At 36.7% G+C, this 27607-nt stretch overlaps 1 protein-coding gene across 2 annotated transcripts in view; it reads right to left on the minus strand.

The window, feature by feature from the left end:
• Arglu1 (Arginine and glutamate rich 1) overlaps positions 1-27607 on the minus strand; it is a 48087-nt gene that overhangs the window by 16462 nt on the left and 4018 nt on the right. Inside the window, exons 2-4 of one of the 2 annotated variants that reach the window (XM_083122665.1) lie at positions 24370-24516; positions 13335-13560; positions 5806-5889 (exon numbers count right to left, since the gene is read on the minus strand). In XM_083122665.1, the coding sequence (XP_082978791.1) occupies positions 5806-5889; positions 13335-13560; positions 24370-24516 (457 nt within the window). Of the gene's footprint in view, positions 1-5805; positions 5890-8535; positions 8925-13334; positions 13561-24369; positions 24517-27607 lie in introns of those variants that run through there. The other variant, XM_083122666.1, reaches the window with a different exon arrangement.

Consider the following 27607-nt stretch of genomic DNA (forward strand, 5'->3'; position numbering starts at 1 on the left):
CACCGACCATAACAATGGCTAATTATACCTTTGATAGAGTGGATTCCTTTATCTACCTGGGTTCTGTTGTGACATATGAGAATGATTCACAGGAGGAAGTAAAGGCACGACTTATAGCAGCGAATAGGGCCTATTATGGACTACAGAGACATTTTAAGAGCACAATATTGTCCAGAACAACTAAGTTAACACGTTACACGACACTGTATTAATAAGACCTGTATTGACCTATGCTGCGGAAACTTGGACCAGTTCAAGGAAAGATGAACAGCTGGTAGAGAGACCTTTGAAAGAAAGATATTACGAAGAATATTGGGACCAGTATGTGAGAATGGAAAATGGAGAAAGCAATTTAATAAGGAGCTGTACAACTTATATCAAGAAACAACAGTTATTGGTGTAATAAAGGCAGCAAGATTAAGATGGGCTGGTCATGTGATGCGCATGAGTAATAGTGACCATGCAAAAGAGAGTGATGTTGAAAGGTGGACAGAGGAAGCGAGGAAGGCCTAAATTAAGATGGGTGGATGGAGTGGATGAGGATGTTCGGAAGCTCCAGTATAGAAATTGGAAAGTTGTGGCAAAAGGTAGAGATAGATGGAGACAAATCACAGAGGAGGCCAAGGATCATTAGTGGACTGTCGCACAAGAAGAAGAAGAAAAAGAAAAAGAAGAAAAAGAAGAGACCACAACAACTTATACTGAACCACTCCTTTCTTCCCACTGGTGTCTTCACACAGCTCTGGTTGGCCTTGTATGTATTCTGCACTCTGCACACTCCCTCTTCCTTGACTCCTTTCTCTCTTAGAGCCTTCCAAATCTTTGTTCTGTTTCGTTTGCCTTCTTTAGTTCCTGCCCAGTAGAGTTTATAGTCATTCCTCAATTTCATTTCTCCTCTTCCTTTCCATTTCATTTCGCTCAATCCAAAGATATCGATCCCTCTTCTCTCCATTAGATCCACAATTTCTTCAGTCCTTCCTGTCAGTGTTCCAATATTCAATGTCCCTATTTGTAGCCCATGTTGTCTCCAATTCCCAGTCCAGCTTACTTCTTACTTAACTCGATTTTTTTCTGTCAGCTAATTGGGCCTGTCACAGCCTACACCTGAGTGGTGGCGCTGCCACCTGTGGGTTCTCAGGTACACCCTTGTTTTCTGTCAGGGTTCCAACTTCCTTAGAGTCATTCCATGTCAAATCAACACAGATATGTGCAATTTTTAACCTGACCATCTCCAATTTTCATGAAATTTGGGGAGTTGAAACCATGCATAGAACTTAGTAAATATGAAAATTTTTAGTCTCGTGCGTCTTGTAATTGTTAAATTATTCAAGGTCAAAGTTTGCAGAAATTGCCTTTTTTGAGCACGCTTAGCTATACTAAATGTGCTATAACTCCGCCACTATTTTGCCTAGGAAGCTCAAATAAAGCTTATTGTACAGGGAATTGAATAAGCTTTCCAGTGATATATAACAAGCCTACCTTTGGATAAAAATATAATTTTGTCACGTGACCTTGACTTTTGACCTTGAATATCTCAAAACATGTCATCACCAAAAATCGTGAAAAAAATATATTTGGTCCCTCATACCATACTCTAAAACATATCAAAAAATCATTTTGGGACTGCAATGGGATCAGAAGATACAAAATAATATGTGTAACTATGTGACTGATAAAAGCCCCATTACGTGAACTATGAAGAGTCAAATGTCCCTTAACACCCCCTACAAAATGTAAGAGTTATCCAGGGTGTAATTGGTCATAAAAGAAATAGGTTAGGCACAGGGAGATCCCTAGCCGTGTGTGTCAAGTGCAGATCCGGCATATTGTTGACCACCATATTGAATTCAACGCAAAAATTTCAAAGGAAAGGGGGTGATGTGATATATTAAATCAGGCTAGAATTTCACGAGAAATGAAGTGACGAAGGTTTATCCAACATATATTTAACCAGCAAAAATTTATTACTGCATGCTTGTAACCATTTTCTCCTTTTCGAGGTGTTAAAAACAAAGCATTGGAATGCTTCTAACGTGTTAGGAACTCATCAAGATCACGCTGACATCTTGGGAGAAAAAGCAGTATACGCACCATTGCATATGATTTTAATCAGCTTCATTCACCAAATAGTTGAATAGTGAAGAATATTGGGAAAAGTATCTCAAACAATTACGTGACACTTCCTTTGGAATGAAAAATTCTTCAGTGACGAGGCTAATTTTTATGTTCACGGTGAAGTTAATAAAATAAAAATAATATGCAATACCTGTGATTTGCTCAGTCGAATGGTTGTTGCTGGTAAGCTAATTATGTGGTATAATGTATGGCGAACGGAAATGGTTGGTCCATATTCAACAACGGAACCTTAAATGTTGAGGGCTTCTTGGATTTGTTAAGTGAACAGGTTTTTTCACCCTTGCTTACGGGATATGGCACTTTTCGAGAGTTTTGAAACAGGACAGAGTGTGACCACACTATGTAGACATTTTCACAATTTCTTCATGGTAATTTTCTAGGTAGATTGATGGGCACACGGGGATCTATTAAAAGGCCTGCACATTCCCCAGATCTAACATCTTAGAAGGACTTTTACCTTCAGAAACATTTGAAGAGAATGGTGCATGCACTAAAAGTCCCTGATATTGACCATCTGAGAGAAGACATAGTTGCTGCTTGCGATGTTGTTGCACATGCTACATTACGATATGTTCTATGGGAGTGTGAGAGACGTCAACGAGTGTGCTCACAGGAACATTGACAACATTATAATGTGCATATATCGTAAGTGAAAGATATGTGTATAACTTTTTGCTGGCGTAAGATACGTTGGAAAATCCTTCGTCACTTCATTTCTCGTGAAATTCTAGCCTCATTTGATATATCACATCACCCCCTTTCCTTTGAAATGTTTGCCTTGAATTCAATATGGCGGTCAACAATATGCCGGACCTGCGCTTGACACACACGGCTAGAAATCTCCCTGTGCCTAACCTATTTCTTTCATGACCAATTATACCCAGGATAACTCTTTCACATTTTGTAGGAGGTGTTAAGGGACATTCGACTCTTCATAGTTCACGTAATGGGGCTTTTATCAGTCACATAGTTACACATATTATTTTGTATCTTCTGATCCCATTGCAGTCCCAGAATGATTTTTTGGTATGTTTTAGAGTATGGTATGAGGGACCAAATATATTTTTTTCACGATTTTTGGTGATGACATGTTTTGAGATATTCAAGGTCAAAAGTCAAGGTCACGTGACAAAATTATATTTTTATCCAAAGGTAGGCTTGTTATATATCACTGGAAAGCTTATTCAATTCCCTGTACAATAAGCTTTATTTGAGCTTCCTAGGTGAAATAGGGGCGGAGTTACAGCAGATTTAGTATAGCTAAGCGGGCTCAAAAAGGGCAATTTATGCTAACTTTGACCTTGAATAATTTAACAATTACAAGATGCACGAAACTAAAAAATTCCATAGTTACTAAGTTCCATGGATAGTTTCAACTCCCCAAATTTCATGAAAATCGGAGATGGTCAGGTCAAAGGCTGTGTTGATTTCGCATGGAATGACTCCTTAGCCTTTCTGGATCCCTTCAGGTCCACAAGGCAGAGGGGCAAACACTTTTATGGTGGTGTTCATTCGCCATGTCACAAGGCTGTCAAGGTTGTAGATTGGTATCTGTGGTATTTGCTGAGTATGTCCATGCCACTGGACATCCTCCACACCCTGATAGCCTTGCCGCCTAGGTTCGGTATTGCTTATTTGGGTTTCCCCTTATTCACAGCTCCCCCTCCTATCTGAAGGAGGTTTCACTATCCGCCACCTGTGACCCACCCGTCCAGTAGCTGAGGCTCGCATGAACAAATTTTAATTATTGTAATTTATAAATATTGGTACTGGTATCTGTGGGAATTTGTAACAGTATGGGCATCAGTATCAGTATTGGCTGAGCCCTATTCATAACATTGAAAATTAACTTCACTCAGTGGGAGATTAAAAATCATGTCATGAGTTTAAAAGGATAGGGGAGAGGGGGGTGAATTGCAAGGTGAGTGTAGCAGATAACTGAGGTTGAGATTGTCAGATTTCAATAATGTTTACCCATGCAAATTTCTGTTTGCCGGTGGGATGAAAGAAAACTTTTGCACGCATTGCTAAATTAACTAAGGTCAAGTGACCAGAAGAGTAATAAAATTCCAGAAGCATATTTGCAGTGGTGCAGAAGTCTAAGGCTCTGTTTCTGCATGCGATTTTTTTCAGATGTCACAGTTCGAAGACATCCAACAAAAATTATTTTCATAAGGGTGTCATGAATGCGATTTCTGTCGCACGTTGTAGTGAGATATTTTGTTGTAGTTTTACATTAGTCGAATGGTGATATCCAACAAAAATCGTACGCATCAATGTACGCTAAATGTTTGTCCGACAAATAATAGGGTTGCTTAACGGCCTTATTTGTTTCCATGTTCCCTCAGAATGTTTAACAAAATGCCATACTACGACGTCCGACAAATATCGGATGGCACTACAGTGGTGGTGCCCCCACCCTCACTCAATCCTCATCTGTCCACAGCTCTGTCCCCTTACTACTCCCATACAGACAAGAAAAAATGAAAAATTATAGTTCACGGCACTTTACTGCTAATATTTAGAAGCTTATCAAATTTCTGACCCTCCACAAATTTCTCTCCCCCCTCCCAAGCACCCTAGTTGTCATCATCATCCTTCAACTTTTCCTGCCTCTGGCTGGGTCGGCATAGAAGTCAAGACTCTCCATTTTTCTGGTTTTCCACCATTCCTCTCTCCACGGTGTTGCAATCTTGTCCTCTTCTCCTACCATTCTCCACTATCTTCTCTTTACACCGACATCTTGGTCTCCCCTTTGGCTTTACTCCCACTCCTTGTACCTTGTAAGCTCTTAGAGGCAGTCTTTCTGCATCCATCCTCTTCATGTGTCTGAACCATCTCATCTGTGCCTGATCTATTCTGTCCTGAAGCTTCACTACTCCAACTGTCTGTCTTATCTCCTCATTCCTTATTCTATCCCTTCTAGTTCTCTCCAATATATTTTTTAAAAAATTCATCTCCATTGCCTGCATCTTTCTTTTGTCTCTCTCTGTCATTGTCCAAGTCACTGCACCATACATAATTATTGGCATATAATGTGTGTTATATATTAGCTTCTTGCATTTCATAGGTACATCCCTGTTCCATATTAATCTTCGAACGTTGGTTGTGAACTGCATAAAAGAACCCTTCAAGTTGCTGAGACTTAGCAACAAGAGTTCCTCTTCCCATACAGTGATTCGTAACATATTTCAAAGCAAATGCCTGGCACATTCATTCCATGACTTCAACAAACAAAAAAAATATCAAGACAAAATTCCAATTTTTTTTTTACCTCTCAAATTCCCTGACTTTTCCTGGTTTACCAAGTTTGTCGCCACCCTGAACATAGCAAAATATTATACTATTTTTCTTGGTTTTCTATTTTTCTGCATTTAATTTTTTTTATTTCTGTCTCCTCAAAAACATAAAAACGAGGTTCTACTGTAGACAACCTATATTCGGTCTGATAAAACAATTGCTTGTGTAATACATAGGGAGTGTACACAATATTGTTAACTATATGAACAATTATGAATATCCCTCTCCCATTGAAAGTTTTTTTTCTGTCAGTGGTTATATTCCTCGTCATTCTCAGCAGGTAGAATACGTAAATCAAAACTAAATTTGAAAAATTATGTTTCTGCAATTAGATATCTACATATAAAGAAAAGATTTTAAAACACTCACCAATTTTTTCTGGGCCTCTTCAATTTTACGATTATTTTCTTCCATAATTTTCTCCAATTCCTCACGCTTTTTCCTTTCTTCTTCCTACAAAATAATTCTCATGTTAATACAGCAAAAGTGGTAATTTGTCCCACGAGAACATGCACTACAAGAAACTAAAACTCATACATAATTTTTAAGGAACTGTGTACTGAAATTTGACACACTGGCATTTTTAAAAGTAGTACACTAAAACAAATCTATTGTTGATCAAGAGTTGCTCATTAAATTTGGATTTGACTGGTATATCACAAAAAAATCTACACTGGTAGGTAGAAAGTAAGGTTAATATTGCACTGCATAGCAAATAGGTTTTTCTCACATAAGAATGATGATTGCAATAATATAGTGGTTACAATATACAGAAGATGTAGGTTGCAGTTTGTCCTGAATGGAAGCTCAAAAAATAAAATATGTACAACCAGCATCATAGACCTACAGACTGCCATATGAATGGAGATAAGAGCTGGTTAGAATTGTTCTCAATGAAGCAGTGAAGAATTTTCTATTCATACATAACATAAATTTATATTTTCCCAAAAAGTGTTCTAGCTAAAGAGCCACTGAGAGTCTAGAATGTCTACTATTGGTCAACTTGTAGCCTTGAAACACCAGGCAGGATAACGGTGACATTTGCGTAAATTTCCATAAAGTTTTCATGGTTCGGAATAGGTTTGGATTATATGAAATTTTAACCAATACCAATACAGAACTGATACCAAATTAACTGATACCGGTTATTCTACCAATATGATATAAAACAGAAAACAAATTAAATTGGAAAAGGGCAAAGGGAAGATATAAAGATGTCAATGGAAAGAGCAGATATTGGAGAGCAGGATTGGAACAGTGGAGAGAGAAGAGTTATGGAAGAACAGAAGAGGGTTTGCTTCCATTTCAGAACCAGCCAAGAACTGGAAAGTGTGAAGGATGATAATGAGAATACAAACAGAACTACTATCGGATTAAAAATTATAGATATTTGAGTTTGGACACCAATTAAAAATTAACCAGTAGACCTACATTAAAACGAGTTACATCAAAATTTAACTTACTCAATTCTGCATTAATCTATGCTAACCAATTATTTTTGAGTATGCCTTCTATTTTTTATCGTCGTGAAAACAAAAAAAGGGCAGTTCATTTTAGTTTTGCAAACAATCACTATCTTTGAAATTCTGTAAATCAAAAACGATTTGTCAGATCATTATGAAATATTAGTAGGGTGGAGGCAGAAAGGTTTTAAACACAATTCTTAATTTTCAGGTTTTCAAATTTTATCAAAAAAACGTTTTTAGCATTTTTGTGAAACAACATTTTCTTAGTATTGGGTAGTCCTACAAATACAATACTGGTCTTGTTTTGAAGCTCTTTGCATCTGTTTTTAAAATGCATTATCATTGTCAATTTACATTGCGAAACCGATTTTATACAGATTTTAATTCAGCGGAGTAAAGAAGTACGTGGAACGTAGCAACACGGTACACAGCGATATCCATTGAACCGCACGCAGAAACTGCTAGCAGGTGCTGCAAGTCAATGCTTGCAGTGTTGCCACGTTGCACGTACAGCTTTTCTCCACTGAATAAAAATCTGTATAGAATCAGTTTCGTAATGTGAATTAACAATGAAAATGATTTTTAAAAACAGATGCAAAGAGCTTCAAAACAAGACCAATATTGTATTTGTAGTACTATCCAATACTAAGAAAACATTGTTTCACAAAAATGTAAAAATGTTTTTTTGAGAAAATTTGAAAACCTGAAAATTAAGAATTGTGTTTAAAACCTTTCTGCCTGCAACCTACTAAAATGTCTTAACGATCTGACAACCAGTTTTTGATTTACAGAATTTCAAAGATAGCGATCGTTTGCAAAACTAAAAACAACTGGCCCTTTTTTTGTTTTCACGATGATAAAAAATAGAAGGCATATTCGAAAAAAAATTATTGGTTAGCATAGATTAATGCAGAATTGAATAAGCTAAATTTTGATGCAACTCGTATTAATGCAGGTCTACTGATTAATTTTTAATTGGAGTCCAAACTCTAGTATAATTTTTCATCTGATAGTATGTGATAATAATATGTGAAAATAAGGATGTGAAATTTTGAATCAAAATGTTAACAAACATCTTTTTCCAGTTAGACATTAAGAGTCGTGTATTATCCATAAAAATCATAGTGCTTCTACAGAACGTTATTTAAAAAGAGCAACTCTCTTCAACAATTTGTATAAAAAAAAAGAAAAACATTTTTAGGAAATACAAACTAGGCAAGATGCTGTACAAAACCATAGCAAAAACATAGTAAAGCATAGACATCTTGCCAGGATGCCACTAGACCTGTCTTGCAAGTAAGTCATAAGGCAATTATAACAATGCAATTCCAATGCAACATGTGAGAAACAATACTAATTTGCAAGTGTTAAAGAACTTACAAGAAGGAAAAAAACCACTTACACATTAGACAGGACGCATGTGGCAACCCTGCAAATAAGTCTTAAAAAATAATAAATTGACATAAAAATATAAAAAAACTGCAGATAATACCTTGCACTGCTGACGACCATGGCTTCTTCCACTGCAAACATGAATCTCAGCCTCTAATGCATTCTTTAAGTATAAAGGTTGTAGTCTTCCATATCGACGCTGACCTTTATTTTCAAAATGGGGATCACACTGGCCTGACCCCCCTTAAAACAATGCACATTAGCATTCCCCAAGTCATAAAATTATTATCTACGGCTAACATCATAATTTTACTTGTAATTTTACAGGGGGAAAGAAATGTTTCAAGAAAGAAAAATGTTTATAATAACTATTATTAATAAGTTAAAGAATGTTCTAGACGAAACATGCCATGAAAAATAATTACACAGAAAACCTACGGAAGGGGATTGGTTAATACTAAAGTCACATGTTATGGGACAATATCCACAGATGTATTTGCACATCACACCGTTCTAAGAGTCTTATGTCCTTGACAGTTTGATAGTTCTTTCTTCACAATAATTCCTTCCACAAATGACAACTACTAAAATTGTCTCATAATTAATTACTGTCCTGTGATATTGACAGAACTGTTAAAAGAAATAGAAAAAAATATTCAGAAACTTGAACATTCTTCAAGAACAAATGACAATGAAAATCTACTTAACATTGATCATGTTTTTTTGTTTTTTAATTGTCAAAAGGAAATACAGCTCAACATATATGTAACAGCACTGTGTAACAATAAAGTGTAGGAAGAAATTTTGACCAGTCTTATGAAAAGTTATGGTTTGCTTTGAATAATGGAGGGAGATTGAAAAAACAAATTTGAATTTTTATACATATACACAAGGAACACATCCTTATTGGAACACATTATAGTGAGAGGTTTTATTTATTTTTTGTTGTTAAAATTATTAAGAGACATTATTAACTATCTTCAAACAATACAGGGTTAAAAAAAAATACAGTTTCTCCATGTGCATTTCATTGTGCCAGGAAGGCATGTAGGGAGTATGGAGGTACAGCTCCACATACTTCCAATCACAGCCACGGTGGAGGTTATGCTATGGCTAACTTTGCCCCTCATGATTGTTTCAGGTACATCAAAATTGCAACAAAGCATACATACCAACTCAACCAACAATTGGAATTTCAGCAATTCAATGAGTTTCAACAACTGCACAAAGCTTGCCATAACATAGTTCAGGGGAGTTCTTCACTGTTAATGTCCATGCCATGTGTCACCATTATCAAATGCTTATCAAAAATTCAAATGTGATTATTAAAAAGTGAATACAGCTTGCTCGTTTGTGGCAGAGTTGCATAATCAGGCAGCGTATCCATACTTTCAGATCACATGCTATTTGGTAATTGGTAATCTTCCATATTCTAGTGTAAATCCTATTCTGTTTAAAGTTCCTTATTACTTTCCGCTAGCCTTGCTTATTCTGAACTGGACTCGAGATGACTATGTTTATGATGACTATACAACAACTTTTCTTATGTACATTGAACATGTTTAACATAAAATCAATTATTATATTGTAAAAGAAGTATACACTATATACTTGAAGTATATATTTCTTTGACACAAGAAACTGTCTTAGGCCTTGTGCTGGAAAATACATTATTATTATTCACCAAATACTTACAAACAGCACATTGATAACAGGTTAAATGAAACTTTACCTGAGCAGTTTATACATATTTAGTAAAAAGGTAAAGCTACACCCGGCACAATGCAACATGCCATGAAGACACAGGAAGGTGTGGAGGTAGAGCCTGACAGAAGCACAATATCAGTCATTTGTGCAAGTGATGCGATCAGCACCATGATCCAGCCACCTTTAGACCCTCCTCCCTGCTTTTTGAAAATTTCCCACCTCAAATCACCCACCCTGGGATTCAACCTAGGTCTCCCATATGCCCTACCAACTGGACCACAGTGGCTCTTTGAATAAATATATTTAAACAAATATTCTTGTATGTTGTATTTTTTCTGAGCACATGAATGCTCTAGGAATGAGTCATTTTTTAAAAGAAAAATTGTTGCTGAGACAACCATGAGATCCAGCACTGTCTGAAATGAGACACTAACGATAAAAAAATTCAAAGGCAATAAAAATCAAGTACAGTGGATCCACAATTATATGTTCGTGGATTTTACATTTTCTTACATTATGCATTCTATCTTGATGGTACCAAAATAGCAAAATGTTATAAAACTTTCCCCGATTTCACTTTCCTGCATTTTAAGTTTTTTCAGCTTGGGTCTGCTGAAAAATGTAAAATCTCAAGGTTTCGCTGTAATTGTAATGAAAATTAACAGCAAAGGAAGTACGTTCCCCCACGCCCCCTTCCCTTTTCTGCCTCTAACCTAATTTACTATCCCATCTTACACCATAAGGATTTTGAAATAAATTTAAGGAAACCAAGCACTACAAATCTGACTTTCTTTCAATAGTGGCTAATCCCATACATCTCAAATGCTTTTACGGAGCACAAGCATACATACTTTCTTAGAGAAGATGCGCAAGGAACTTGAAAGCCGAAACATTAATATTTCCTATCTGTTGATGTAAGCACTATTAATACGTACGGATTGTATATGTCTTTTGATTGCAAGCTTTGTACCATCTCTGTGCAATGCTTGTTGCTCAAGAAGGAAAACACAACCTTTTAGTGAGCACACTTTGTAGGCAAACTTTCATAAATATTAAAGTACACTCATTGACAAAAAAAAGTTAATCACCCAGAAGGAAAGATCCAATTTGGACGTCATTTCGTACATGTGTGTAACATCAATGGGTATGTAAATGATTAGAGTTGCAATGATATGTACCATCTAGAACAGCCACCAGAGTGAATTACTTGTGCCACCACTTGATAGTGTTACCAGGCCTGATAATGTCAGACATTCAGTCAATACCGTGAATGACTTGTAGACGCATCAACGTATCAGACAGCATTAACAGCACTTGATGGGAGTTCGAAAGGGGCCGCATTGTGAATCTACATGAGGCTGGCTGGTCTAATCGTGCAATTGCCAGGCATATCGGGAATTCAGATGTCACAGCGGGCCGATGTTGGCACCAATGGGTACGTGATGGTTCCAGTACACCAAGACTGACCACACCAAGGAAGGATCACAGTTTTGTGCGCAAAGCATTATGCAACCACATTACATCCCCATCTGCTATCTGAACACAGGTGCAGGACTCTCTACAACACCCAGTGTCATCCCGCACCGTTGGTCGTAGACGGGCAGCAGCCAGACTATGGGTTCACTGTCCCATGCGGAGGCTGCTGTTAACACCAGAGCACAAACGGCGACATTGGAGTGGTGCCATAACTGGGAGGCATGGACTGCTGATGAGTGGTGTCGCATCATGTTCAGCGATGAATCCAGATTCTGCATTACCACGAATGACCACCGTGTGTGAGTATGGAAGCGCCGTGGGAAGAGGACACACCTTGGTGTGGGGAGCCATAGGGTACGACTTCAGATCACGTCTGGTAGTGGTTTGGGGGACTCGGACGACACACTTGTATGCCACAGACATCCTCATGTATTACCTCTCATGAGACAGCATCGTGGTACAGTCTTTCAACAATACAAAAGTTGACCACACATATCACATGTGTCTATGGACTGCCTGCATCATGTTGAGGTACTCCTGTGGCCAGCAACATCTCCTGATCTGTTCCCAATAGAACATGTGTGGGATCAGCTTGGACGTCAACTCCGAACCAGTGACGATCTGCAGGATATTGAGGGCCAGTTACAACTTGCCTCAGGAGAGGATACAAGGGCTCTACGACTCCATTCCAAACCGAATCGCCGAATGTATCAAGGCCCAAGGGGGTGCAACATTCTACTGACATGGGGTCAGCAGTACGCCTGTACTGCACACACACTGTTGTTCACTTGATCTGATTTTGTAATCACTTCAATACACTCACATAACTTGTCAACACATGCAGTTTCATTTAATTTCCACCATTCCTTCTAGGTGCTTCATTTCTTGTCAATGAGTGTATATAAAGAGTAAAAATAGTTTTAAAATTTGCTGTAAGATTTTTCTGAGGTAAGATCATTCAACAATAAAGTCTGAATTGAAGGAATATACGTAATAAATAATTGATACATATAGAAAAAAAGCGGGACCAGCGTATCATAAAACGTAATGCGCTCTGCAAGGTAGTGCTTCTAACCACTGCCCCAAATTATTGCTATCTGACTGGTGTGCCTGGTGGGCGGGTATTCTTGTTACAAATTCTCCAACATGACCTTGCCAAGAGATTTCTAGCAACCATGCTGCTTAATTGCCCTGTTTGCCTGGACATCGGTTGAGCTCTTCCAAACAAAATAAGTCATCTTCTATGCTAATTTAACTTTTTAGTGAATCGTATCTGGTTTATCTGATGGGGAAGTGGTCGAGTGTGGAACTCTGATAGCTCCATGAGACAGCCATGTTGCTTCGCAACTTCCAGTTAGGCTGGTAACTGAAAGGAGTATCGGTTAAAATAATCACCACCACACTTCCAGTTGAAAAACAGAAATTTTCACAAACTTCCAGTTATGCGCTAACATGAACCTTGAAAAACCGGCCGTAAATCACATAAAGGAATATATTTGTGATGCTTCAAATTACATTGATTTTTTGGCCACTTTAGGTTAATCATGATGATGAGTGATGGCTGGATAAAATTAATGAAGAGAACTCATAGAGAATTGCCAAGGCCATGACTTGACATTCAAACTTTTGGCAGCGAGATCTCAACTAGCCACCAAGATGGTGAACCATGAAAGGGGTGGAAAAGTTGGTATTATTAATAAGTTTCTGTGATTTTTAAAAAGACTGTGTTCCTTGTTTATTAATTCTTAAGAAAATAGTAAAATAACGGAACTTCCCATGAAACTGGTCAAACCCACCCTTTTCGTATGTTGGCACCCACCCTTGAACCATATCCCTTTTTAATATGCGTAGTATTACCTCTCGTATCTTTTCCTCTTCCAAATGTTTAGCTCGTCTCCTCTCCATTTCTTCCATCATTTGTTGTTCCATTATTTTCTTCGCTTCTTCAACTCTCCTCAACACCTCAGCTTCAATCTCTTCTTTCCTTTTCTCTAATTCCTCTTCCACTCGTTTTTTCACTAATTCTTCTATTCTCTTAGCTGTTTCTTCTTCCACTAACTTTTGTTCTAATTCCCTTTGTCTCCTAGAAATTATAAAAATAATGTTAATATCGTGCGTGCACAAGGATCACTGACACAGAAGGGGAAATACAGTATTTTGTGTGTGTCATATGGGGAAGAAATTCTTTGGCTCATGAAGCACATATGGAAAATCAAATACCAGTCAATCCATGCAGCACGCATACAGTAAACAATTAATACATCTGAAAATAATTTTAAGTCTGAATACTGTTTAAATTCTATTGAATTCTCTTTAAAGTATACAGAAGACAGAAAATAAACAATAAAGCTGCCAATTGTGTACGAATTCAGATGCTCCTGTAAATAATATGTACTCAGTTTGTAACTTAAAATTTTGTAAAGAAATAAAAGTATGAATTGATGTTAGTAAAAAGGGAAAACCAGAAGAAAATATGCCCTTCAATAATATTTCACAGACAAGTACATTAAATTCGAGATTGTTTCTTTCAAGAACTTCACACCCTTTGCATTTTATGTAACTCACATTTGGTAGATAGGATGATATTGTTATATTTCTGGAACAACAGGATACCCACAATTCTTTTTTTTTTTTTACCAGTACAGTACTTGCAAATTAGATGAATGTAATAATACTATTCTGTAACATTTCACATTGATATGCATTTAAAACATGCACTTTTCAAACTCATCTATATTTTCTTTTAGGTAATGTAATACCCATGGAACATCAAACAGATATACTGGAATGGAATGATGGCAGATACACTCCCCTATACTTCAACTAAATCTTGGTGTGAATATACAAATCCTAAACATGTTCTAATGCCATTACTATATGTGGCATAAGCAATGAATTAGATATTGTACTGATTTAATATTGTTCCAAGAGATACCCACAAAAGAAATTAGAAAGAAATCTGGATTTGCATTTCAAGTTTTCTACTTTGATAAGAACAGTGCTTTCAGATTATCTGGATGGTGGATGGATAAATGAATAACCAGCATCCAATCATCCAAAATCCAGATACAAAATTAACCAATGTCTAAATAAAATCCTGTCTGTATTTAGACATCCCTACCTAACTATTTTATGCACAAAGAACCAAATAAATGTGCCTTAAGCAGGCAATTAACTCGGGAACCCTTGACTGTAAAGTGATGCAGACAAATATGTGTCTGTGTCCAGATACTTCTGCATTTTCTGAATGATCAATGTCTCTTTCCTCATTTCATCACAACTCTATTGCCATTCCAGAGACACCTGTAGTAGTGAAATTTGGGGTGAAGCCAGATCTTGGTTTGGTAGCTCAGTGATAGAGCATTGACATGGAATGACATGGAATGCTAGAGACTCAGGTTCGGCTCTTGGTTATGGCTGAGCCGCGAACGTATTATAAAAACACATTTCTAACACCACGTAACCACAGCAATGACACGGAAGGCTGATTGGATTGTGGACAATTTGAGTGAATGTAAAAACTTGAATTGAGGGGGTGGGGGAGGCATTTAAGTTGTTCATAGTCAGATACGGACCGTAGGGAGAATGCTATTTCCACCACATGAACCAATGTTGATTAAAATCTTATTAAATATTGCATGCTCATTTATTAATGAAGCACTTTGTTTTAAATAAACAAACCTTGGTAATACTTCAATGTGAAACAAGTTCCATGTCAGAAACAAAAAAACTAGTGTACCAAAAAAGGAAGCTAGGCTAACTAGTGTAAGATAAAAGATATGTCTTTGATTTACAAACTTGAAAAATTAAATTAGCATTGTACATGCCGCAAATGGAACACTAAAGGTATTGTACAACTTTGACTTCTTTCATTTATCACAAGTTTGCTGGCATCTTGAGTATGTCCTGCATTCTACATAGAAATTATTTTTATTCCTGCATGATTTTCTGCATTACTGAAAATTAATCCAATTCTTACTTCCCTTTCACTGGCCAGAGAAATTGCTACATAAAATGCTACCAGGTTGAGTCAAAAAGTTTGTTTGTTTTTTCACGTGGGAAACAGTGAAGCCGGAGAAAAAGCCTAGAAAGGCAAGTAAGCACTTCACGGTAGGCACGTGACGTGCACGCCACCTGGTACACACATTCATACAGGCACAGCACATTTTGACAAGGCACAGTGCAATTACGGCAGTCCATCATGGAGGTCAACAAATTGGCCGTGTGTATCTTGTTACGGCATTATTGAAAAAAAGAGGGAAATTTGTGTGGTAGAAGGTGACGGCACAGTGAACATTAGGACAGCACATAAATGGTTGAAGCTGTTCTCGTCTGGGAACATGAATGTGTAAGACAAGCCCGATGTGGGAGATTTGGTGCCATGGACACATATGTCCTGCTACAGCACGTGACAGCCAATTCGAGCATCAGCACGCGGCAACTGGCACAACAGGTTGAATCGTCCCAAATCACCGTGGTTGGTACTCTTCACCAAATGGGTTTTGTCTCTCGACGGCCTCGACTTGTTCCGCACAAGTTGACACCACAACAGGCTAAACCACAAGTCTCCATCTGTCAACAATTGCTTCAAAATGCACGGGACGACAGATTTTGGCATCGAATTGTCATAGGTGGCGAAAAGTGGATCTTTCTATGATATTCTGCCGGAGTTAAGCAGTGGTTGTGGCCACCGCAAGAAGCAATGCCATTTGTTCAAACGGGACTGTTTGAAAACAAGGTCATGTTGTGCATATGGTGGAATATTGATGGTCCAGTATTCTGGGAACTCGTACCAGATGGTCGTGCTGTTGATGGGAACCTTTACGCTGTACAACCACAGCAGGTCCAGATGCTATGCTCCAGAAGTACCCAACATTGATGTATCGTAAGAGAGCCTTGTTACAGGTCGATAACGTCCCATGTCACCAGTCATGAATTGTTACCCAGAACCTGCAGGACTGGAGTGTTGTCTCCTTCCCCATTCAGCCCTGATCTCACGCCATCCGATTACCATGTGTTTCACTCTCTCACGCATTTCCTGCAAGGACAACAGTTCGACACATTGAATGCTGTGAAAACAGGGGTGCGTGAGTTTTTAGCCTCGAAACCAGTTGAATGGTATTGTCGTGGGATCATGACTTTCATGGAACGTTGGCACAAGACCATACATCAGAATGGCCTATACTTTGCCGAATAAGTCTGATGTCACGCCTTGTATCTTCAGTTTCAATGTCCATGTGCAACAACGAATGAACTTTTGACTCACCCTGGTGTCACAGAACTTGGTTTTTAAAAATGATTACATCGACCAGAATTACCATTCTGAGTGGTAACTTTTAATATGTATATGTGAAGCAAACCTGCCAGAAAAGCTTTCATAGAATGTTAATTTTTTCTGTTTAGCAGTCAACAAAGAATAATGGATTAGTAACCGACTATTGGATCAGTTGGTATTCAATTACTTTTTATAACAAGTAGAAAAGATGACAATTATACCCAACAGGTTTAATCATATAGGTATGATTTTGTGTGACAACTAAGGAAGATTTCACACTTAAGTGCCATTTGCCACGTGTTGCTTGGGAACGAGGCAATCAGCAGGAACATTTCACCCTGTAGCAGCATGATGGGCCACATAAACCTGCTTTCGATTGGTGAAATCATCATATGTCGCTTGTTACTTCAGTCTGAAATCTCCCTTACATATTATGTAATATGTTTATGAAAGCAGCACAGGCACATCCACTTAACACATAATTTGGAGTATTATAAAATTAGTTCTTGTCTATACTACAAACCAGTATATAATTTATGCTCCAATATCATCTTCCTATGTAAGTCCATTATAGTCATTACAATACAAAAATTATGGTGTATTTACTGTTAATGTTCCATTCATTCTGGAATGTTTCAATGTCTGATGCTCATATCTTTTGTATGGCTGAAGATATCCACAACTCAAACTTGCAAGAAAAGAGAGGGGGTACATCACAAAATGATACATGAATTCAAAATTAGAACATGCACCATAATTGTTGATGATAAGACTTATACTGATCTACTTGTCCCACAAATCAAGATCAATTAACCTATAGTGTAAAGACCTATACTTTACACTAATCCTAGGTGTAAGTTGGCCAAAATAATCCAGTTGCTATTTTCTCCCCTCCAATCATTAATAACTATTAATGCTCTACCCTATTCAGTCTCCATACCACCTACTGGACAGATACAGTAGATATTTCTGAAACTGTGTGTTTTACAGGGAGCTGGCAAGAAGTGTAAAATATTTCAAAATATCTCCTGAACACATACGATAGAAAATGCACTTCTTTCTTTAAAAATGAAGATACTGCATGCACATATATAATGATTCTTTTTAATATTCACAATGACTTCGTATTGTAAATATTTTGGCTGGTTTGAGGATTTGTATAATCCTCTGATCAGATCAAAGTATTTACAAAACAGTAGTCTCTTGCAAATTATAAAAAAGACGAAAGCCATAATTTTCTTCAATGTCAGAATAATCCTATGTAATAACAAGTACCTGGTATACCTTCACTTTTGTCAAAAACCATTCGATATAATGAAACATACAGTGGAATGAAGCCAAACGTATCCTTACCATCCATCCTCTTCTATACCAGCAATGTCGAAACCGGTCCTGTGAAGAACAAACAGTCAAGCACCTTCCTACATCTGTGAAAGAAATGTCCTCGGTTGGTCAAACGATTCACCACATCTTCTGGTAGATCAGCATTAAACTCACCTGGGAAGGGGTCCTCTTCTCGGTTTCTCAATTACTGGTTGTGCTTTACAACAACCATTGTTTGAGAAACACCATGAGCGGACAGGAAAAACACAAGGTTCTATGTCTAAGTCTTAGGGCTCAAATATCTCAAGGTCACCATAAGCTAGCATAAGTGTTGCAACAACTTTGTGCAATCCGTTTACGGATATTTAGGTGTATGTATGTGAAAATACCTACCGATTTGCTGAAACAGAACTCACAAATGGTCATTATTTACCAAGTCACCCCAATGTTGAAAATTGTACTGACAATGCATTACAACTTCTTCTTGTCACTTCCTGGACTAAATTAAGCAATAAAAATTAAAAGTATCAATCTTAAATTTATTATATGTATAGCTAACTTCTATATTTGAACAACATTCAGATGCTTTACACACACAAATTTCTTGAGTTTATTACTACAATTAAACTAACATTCAAAAGTGTTGTGTTGTATTACAATTAATAGTCCCAATAGCATCCAATTGATTATTCATATACAAACTGATTCAGAAATTGCAGAAATATGAAGAAATGATTATTTGACAATTTCCAACATTGTTGTTCCTATGGAGTCAATGATTACGTACTATGAAAATAGTATGAATATAAAAAATTATTGCTGAAAATACACTGGGAGAAAAGATGTTAAACTACAGTGAGCACCAAGATCCAGGAACAAACTTAACAACATGCACAGAATAAACTGAGTATGGTATTCTATTAATAAACAAATAGCTGGCAGTGCTTCAGTTTAAAACCACAAGTGTCACAAATGCATTAGAGGAAACATACGTTTCCTCTCAAAAAAGGAGGAAAAGATATTTAGGTTTGAAACCACTTCTGAACTCCTTTATGGCCACATGCAGAACCAGTAAATATTAGTTTATTAACAGAAGAAGTTTATATCCACTACACGTTATTCAAGATTGTTAATGGAATTTTCCTGCAAACACTATCAAGCAATATTTTCAGATCTGAATATGTCTATTAAATGTATATTAAAATACTCAAGAGAGACATTTACATATATGGATTGTAGTGAGGAACAGTGTTATTGTATTAAAGTATACAATAATTGTTTCTATTTATTAAAAATTTAATTGCAATTGTGTATATATATGCAGCCAAATAAGTCCTATTACAAAACATGCATTATGCATTGGCTGTTGTATTCTATTCATGTGCATGTACATACTTCAGAAGTTAGTATAAGTCATAAATGCAAAACTGATAAAATTTATAAGATCAAGAGACTCCTTCTTTGATTGAATATTCAGAAACAAACAAAATGGAAGATGGATATTTCAGTAGGAAAGCGATTCTATAGTTGCTTATTGAATACCAAAAGTTAAGAACAAAACATGCACACTATTTTCTGCAAATCTAGCATACCTAAAATATTAACTTTAATTCTTAACCTATGTATTTGAACTTTGAACGATTTAGTCAAATTTGTTTCCAAAATGCTTGTTTTTTTATAATTTACTGCGGAAACCAGATTGTTTTTTTTTAGTTCTAGAAAATATACATGTTAATTAAGTGCTTTGGAATCTTATTAGAATGGTAAAATCTGAATAAACTTTTCCAAGACAAATAGTCACAACTGTATTGAACTCTTGGCACATCACTACACACAGTTAAAAAGCATACTTTGGTCCATCACAGCATGGATTTTTCAAAATTTGATGATATTTCTTTTAACATGACAGGTCCTAATCGTTACAGAACTATGAGAAACTTGTAGTTTTAGGAGAAGGCATTTCTCAAGATAGCCACTGTGAATTACTCAAGCACAGGATCTTGTAGTTGTATATTTTAAAATATATATTCATTTTGAAAATGGTAAAAGATATCTTTGGTGTCACGGTTAGGTTATGCAATGTTATAACACTTTTGGGGAAAAAATGAAATGGCCCCTTTCTTTGTGCTACAATTGTTATTATAACTGCTGTATCATTTGTGGTCTGGTTAAAAGTGGTATGTGGAGCCTAAAATGTTTCAGAGATTATAAACATTTTCTTAGTATAAATTACTGTACAGACTACGAACTTAGGGGGTAAAAATTCAGTCTAAAACACATGCACCAGAAAGTCATCAAAGAAACAAAGTCTGGTTTCGGTATGAAAAAGTTAATAACCTAAGTAATAAAGTTTTTATCAAATATAGTGAGACAGAAAACACACAGAAGTAGTGTGTCATAAATTTAAAAATGGACAAGTTGCACAGCATTGTTGTGCTGTGTACACAAATGACACATTTTTCCTACCAAATTGGAAATGTTTGACATATTTTGCATTTTTTTGCAAATGTGTAAGGCTAATCTAGAATGTATGATGCATGATGAGCTTCCACAATACATTAAAGCACAATAAAGAAAAACTGCCATTCCCAAGTATGACTTGAGATCAATGCTCCTTTGAATGAGTCACTTATAATTTTTAGTCTTTTCATATGTTAATAGGGATGGGACAGATTAATCAGTAATCTTCAGTATCGGCTGATATAGACATATAGGTACTATTACCACCCCAATATACCTATAAATATCTTACAATTTAGTGCAATATTGCACCAATTAGTTATAATTTTTATGGATATAAAAAAATTATCTCCATGCCTTACATTTCTTCTAAGTAAATGTCTAAATATGCAGCTTCTTTTGCAAAAGCTTGGTTCATCTGGTAACATACAGTTTTTAAGGAGGTCTATGAACCATTTGGAATTTTATATTGCATTGGTAGACTATCAGTTATCAGTATAGGTACATTTTATATCGGTGCTTTATTGGTTTCAGTCAAAATTTCAAATCGGCCCATCCCTATATTTTCGTAAAGAAATTCTACCATGTATTGTCACACTAAAATTCCATGCTCAACAACCCTCTTAAGGGCCAAAGCCTGCCAGAGTGGATTTTAATATTGGGTGACGTGTAGTCAGCGCATAGAGTCCAATGGCCGATGTTTTCTGGCTTCTAAGGTCAGCCACACACTGGATCCAACACGAGTCACGAAGCAATGCAACGCGACAATACACAATGCAACACGATGAGGCAAGACAAGTCTTCTGTTCTTCATACAAGAAGGAGAGGGCAAGAGTTGTGTTCACTTTAATTCCATTCATGGTAGTGTTCCATGGCAACATAACTTTACAAATTGCTAACAAAAATAAAGTTGGGAAGGGTGTAACACAACAGTGTGCGCATGGTAAGGGGGAAGGGGGGGATCAGGGATACCCCATAGGAGGCAATTATTCCTGGCAACAAAAGTTAATTTTCATTACTACCACGGATATTTCTATCCCCCTGCAGTTTTGGCACTTTATATGTAAATATGATAATTTACTTTTTATATTCATACAAAAACTAAATATGTTGCATAACAAAAAAAATCACTAACATATACGTGAAAACATGATGGCCATTGAAGCTTTGGAAACACATTTTTTGTGTGAGAAAATGAGTAATCAATTGTGTAGCCTTGTTTTATATTGTATTTCTAATTAAAGGAAAAAAGGTAAAGTGCTCCCCTGTGCTTAGCACAACGCCATGAAGGCATATAGGGGGTGTGGGGGTAACGCCCCACACTTTCTTGATCCGGTCGTGAGTGGGGGTGATGTGATCAGCATCATGCCCCTGACCACCTTTACCCCCCAGGGTTTCCCCCAGGTACCCATGTTATTCGACGCTGAGTGGGCACCGGGGCCGCTTCCATCGTTAGAAAAGTTCCCGAATTTGAACCGGGCGGGGATCGAACCCGGGACCTTTATCATGGTAGTCAGATGCGTTACCGACTGAGCCACTGCGGCCACAATTATTTTTCATTATTATAATTTATCTCCTCTCAAAAAAGATTAAGATTTCCTTGTAAATATATTTCTTGATTACACATGAATCCAGCAATAGATGCCCCCCCCCTTGCAAAAAAGGAAAAAGTTCAATTCGCAAACTGCAAACTGATTGTTATTCGCGCAAAAAATATAAAACTGGCCTGAAGATTGTTTTCCTCTATAATTTACAATACATTTTGTACACTACATTCCATGTTCAAATACAAGAAAATTCCCAAAATATTTTTTTTCTTCTTCAGGTAATGTAATTGTGCCACTCCATTCATTAGGGCATCAATTTTTTTCTTATTATGGCAACCAGTCCAGGAGTAATCGTAAAACGGAGGCCTCGTTTGGACAAGAACGATTAGCTTCTCTGGATGAAACTCATCTTTAACCTTGATCGCACAGTCAAACCTACAGATAATATGTGCTGTTAAACAATACAGCGATACAGTGATGAGTCACGTGCAGGTGGTGCGCTGAGGAGAAAAGATTCACACATGTGCAGAACGTTTTGTCGCATCGTGCTCCTGCGAGACCAAATTCCCGGGACCTTCACTGTTTTGTTGCAAGCCGTCGCAATGTGACTAGATTCAAATGTTTCGTCCGGTGTCCGGACGCCCATAAGAGCTCCATGTTAAACGTTCTCCCAAGTCATTTTGCAACAAAAATGACTCGTCGCAACGTGTCGGATCCGGTGTGCGGCTGGCCTGACTGCTACTTCTTTGCAAGTAGCTCCCCAATTGTCCTCCCACCAGGAATCGAACCTGGGACCGCTCACACCAAAGGCGAAAGAGCTGACCATTTAGCTATGTCAGAGCCCCTGTATTGTTTGAAATACTACAAGCTGGCATATTTTTCTCTAGAGCTACCCCTCTCCTTGCTGCTTTAAGTGAAACATCATATGCTAACACTTTGTATGCAATTCATAAAAAGCTAATAATATCTAGTACTTGTTCAAGTAGATTCTTCAATAATTTCCAATCCCTTAGAATGCATTTCAAAAGACCAGGCTCAGTTTTGTGAATCTTATCAACCCTTCCTTTATATCTGTTGGAATTTCAATTAGAAATAAGTATCCTTATGTTCTTAAAGGTTCGCATAACCACTTTTTGTAGATGCAAAATAATCAAACACAGTTTCAGTGTTTTTTTAATTTTATTTTATCTGCGACGTTTCGATCTGGTTTCCCAGAACTTTTTCAAGCTGCACCAAAATATATATACTGTGTTGTTGCATGTATATTTTGGTGTAGCTTGAAAAAGTTCTGGGAAACCAGAACAAAACCTCGCAGATAAAATAAAATAAAAAACCACTAAAATAACTGTTACATTATTTTGCATCTAGAATTGTTTTGATGGATATAAATAGTTATTTTCTGCCACTTTTGGCTAATTGTGATGACTGGAATGAATGGTGATATGATGCGACAGATGAAGGAACCCTGTTAGTCTGCTAAATGTAGTCTAGAGTGTACTATATAAAAGTGAGGTTGACACATCGGTGTCTTCAGAAAGGGTCAGCCCTTACATCCTTTCTCAGAATGGGCTGGTCGAAATACTTCCTTTTCTTTCCTGAAGCTTCTGCTTATAGAGGTCACTGCCACAGAACAGTCTACGAACTACACTGGTTTGAATTACATTTATCAGCATCACAAAATTGCACCCATGACAAGTTATTGGGCTCTCCAATAATAAATCACAGTTTTCATTCATACTTTGCGTATTTGTAGCTTCATATAGTTTACCTTATAATATGCAAACCTAAATATTCTACTTTTTCCTCATGGAATGCCACCCTGCATCATACAACTGTTGAACCAAGTGTCTAATAATAGTAATATACCTCTCTCTCCAACACCGTTATAATCTACAAACACAACCTGATGGACAGCATTAAGAATGATTACACAATCATGCCATAATTAGGTATTTATCTTTCTAAATGTTTATGTCGGGTCATTTTACAGCATACCATTATCAAAGAAGTACAGCTAAGCTTTTACTTCAAATATATTAATTTTGAATTCAAAGAAGCTATTTCTTGTAGGAATATATGCACGTTTCAATTTAAGACATTGGATTATGAAAATTGTTTGTATGTTTATTTACTTCCACAAAATATGAGAGGCACGGAAGAACGAAACAAGAACATGCTGTGTGAACAAATTAGCTCCACTGCTTGTAGTGAAGCAACTGCATATAGTTAACCTGAAAACAAACAAAACACAATTAAAAATCTGTCGATAAGAAGGAAAAATAGATACCTCTGTCTTTCCATTTCCGCCAATCTATCCACTTCATCCATTTTCCTGTCATGTGACCTTTTACTTCTGGCACGGCTGCCTCCCCTTCGATAATCCTCTGAAGCATCTGAACTACCGCTGGATGATGATTCTGAATGAGAGCGCTTTCTGCAAGGAAAGGGGTAAAAAAATTAAACAAAGTGAACTAACCAGTTCTCACTAATTTTGTCATAGAAAATTACTGGATATCTCTGAACCATGCTACAGTGTAGGAACATTTTTCCAGCTCCCACTGTTGTCTAGGATTACTACTGTAGGAGTTATGAGTCCTGTCCAATACTGGTCATGTTCCACATTTGATTTCACGCCATTGTCAATTGGAGCTGTATTATTGTTATGATAAGACCTTTCAAATGACATATTCTTTGACCTCCTTGCTATTTAAAAAAAATGAGTCGACCCCAGCCTACCCCCTTGTGGGGGGCCTGGGTAGGGAATGGTTGGCCTCAAAACGTTTCCCCCTGAAACCTAGACTACAAATTCAAAAAATATCCCTCTTTTACAGACTTGCCATACAATACAATGACCTCCCATCAAGAATCGATATATTTTCCTCAGAGTTTGCCTTTTGGTTTTCTATTAGAAGAAATGTTTGTAAATAATATCAAATAGTGCCATCTTTTGCATATTTTTTTGTCAATTTGCTATTCTCTTTTGTTATTTTGTTACTTTTAATTATTATTTTTTAATATCTTTTTGCTTATTATTATTATTATTGCATTTTCATTGTTGACAATTTCAGTGTAAAATGGCCACTTGTGCTGTATCTGGAATATTCTCAATAAATACTGTAAATAAATAACAAAACTACCTATTCTTGCAGTGGACACCTAAAGTGTGCACGTGCCACACTTTGGTGATGGGGAAATGTGTGATTTCATGATTGTAGGTTAAATTGTGATTGTTACTTGACAATCAAAGTTCTTTTTAAGTGATTTCAGCAATTGTGTTATATCCATCAACTATGTAGCATCAAGAATTGTGCAGAGAAATGAGTTTAAAGGAAGCCTTAGAAATTCATGACTATATTCTGCACAAAATACATCATTTTAGGTAGGGAGTGAGGCATGTTTGAGGTTTCCACCAGATCATTTCTAAGTTAACTAACTGCAGCACATTCATTCATTGCTGTTCAGCAATCATCATACCTGAAAACCCTGAAAGAAGATATTGAGATTGATGAAATCATTGTGTTGTGTGACTTTGCTGAAAATTATTATTTCATGCTACATGATGAGGTGCAGGGTTTTCACTGGAATAATGCCCAAGACACAATTCACACGTTTGTCACTTACTACAAAAAACGAAAGCAGGAAAATTGCCATGTACAAATTTCAAACGGTTTGCAACACAATTCAATAGCTGTACACACATTTCAAAAGAATCTAGTTCAATTTCTTAAACAATGCATATAAATGTACGTAAAATATATTAAAAATTGTCTAACTTGTTACACCACAAAGTAGACTTTGGGATACTAGCTACGTGGCAATTCTTTGCCACATCTCTCGGTAAGAATGTATACAATGGACTTGGTGGAACTGTGAAAAGGCTAGGAGCTAGGGCTAAGTTTACAAAAGGTGCCTCCAAGACTGGGTTAAATCTATGATATGAGGAATATGAACTTTTTATATGTGTATCAAGAAGAAATAATGGAGAATGAGAATTTGGTACACTGAAAACATGAAGAAGTCAGACGAGTAATTTGGAACTCACACAATTTATACTTTCATGCCTTCAACAAGAAATGACTGAATAATGAACAGGTTTTCTACAGAGATAAACAGTGAAGTGAAGCACCAAATATTACATATGAAACAATGCCTTTGGAAGAAATAAAAGGTTGTGTGACTTGCATGTTATAATGATGCTTGGTGGTTGTGTCATAAATGTGAAAGCTGTATTACAGGAGGTATTGATCAGTTTTCTACCATCCAAATGGTGACCCCCATCATAAGTGTTTCATCAGCCAGACTTACTGAACAAGCTGAGTGAACAGGTTTTCACTAAGCATGGTGTCTACTATTTTGTGAAAACAAAATTCCCTGACTTTTCCAGGTTTTCCAGACCAAGAACTTCGATGAAAATTCACATTTAGTCACACTCAAGTTTCGATCCGTAAATTGTAGTACACCAGATTAATCACCACAAATCATATTTTATCCTCCTGTACCTGTATATTTATGGGAATTTACCAATATACTAGCAAGATTTCATTATCACATTATGTGAAATTATTGATGGCCTCCCTTCACCCCTTATAGCCATCCAATTCACCCACACATTATAAAATAATTGTTTTAGTAATTTTTTGAAGTTAATTTATTTCCATAACAATTCAGTAGTCATAAGAAAAATAATATATATGTTTATAAACTGAATGTAATTTTGAACAACAGTTTTCTTCCATTGGCATTCGTTAACATGTGAAAGTTTCCAAAGAACACATTACTCGAAAAACACAACTACACTATTTTCTTCTTTAATGCTTTCATCTTTTCATCAATTTCTTGGATTTCCTTTGCAGATCTCTCGAGGATTTTAGCTTTCTTTGTACTCAGTTCTTTCATTCTGCCATACTTCTTTTCCTCTCTTCTAAATGAGTCTTCTGAGTTTCTGTTGTATCATGCTTCCTTCCACTTTCCATTCCTTGCTGCATAGATTAAAGATTTTGTTATAGGGACTTTTTCAACCTCTCCATAACTTACAATTGCATCATGTATACATTGTTGGGTAATAAGTGAGTCCTCATCAAGATTATCCACAAGGCACAGAGCAACTGCACTCAACAGAAGCATTTCTATGTGGAAGCATTAAGATCTTCTGGACAAACAGTATAAAGGCACTGTTGTTACAGTCTTCAAGAACTGTCATACACATCTGATCCAGCCGATCAACAGCAATGTCAAAATTTTTCATTCTTGCAATCACACTGTCATTACTACATAAGTCAGCATAGAATCGTTTTATATCATCTGCAGCAGGGCCAGAAAAAATGGTGCTTTTCAACTAGGACTTGTAATGCCACATTTACTTAGTTTTCACCTACTTTTCCATCCAAAACAGATGCTGGAGAGAGACATGCTGCACCATATGTGAGCCTATATTTCAATGATCTCGTACATATCTTCTTACACAAACATTGTAATATTTTCAGACGATCTTCATGATAATGTAACTCCTGAACCTCGGATAGTTT

This window comes from Lepisma saccharinum, chromosome 5 (genome assembly GCF_977018435.1).
Source record: "Lepisma saccharinum chromosome 5, izLepSacc3.1, whole genome shotgun sequence".
NCBI classification, from domain to species: Eukaryota; Metazoa; Arthropoda; class Insecta; order Zygentoma; family Lepismatidae; genus Lepisma; species Lepisma saccharinum.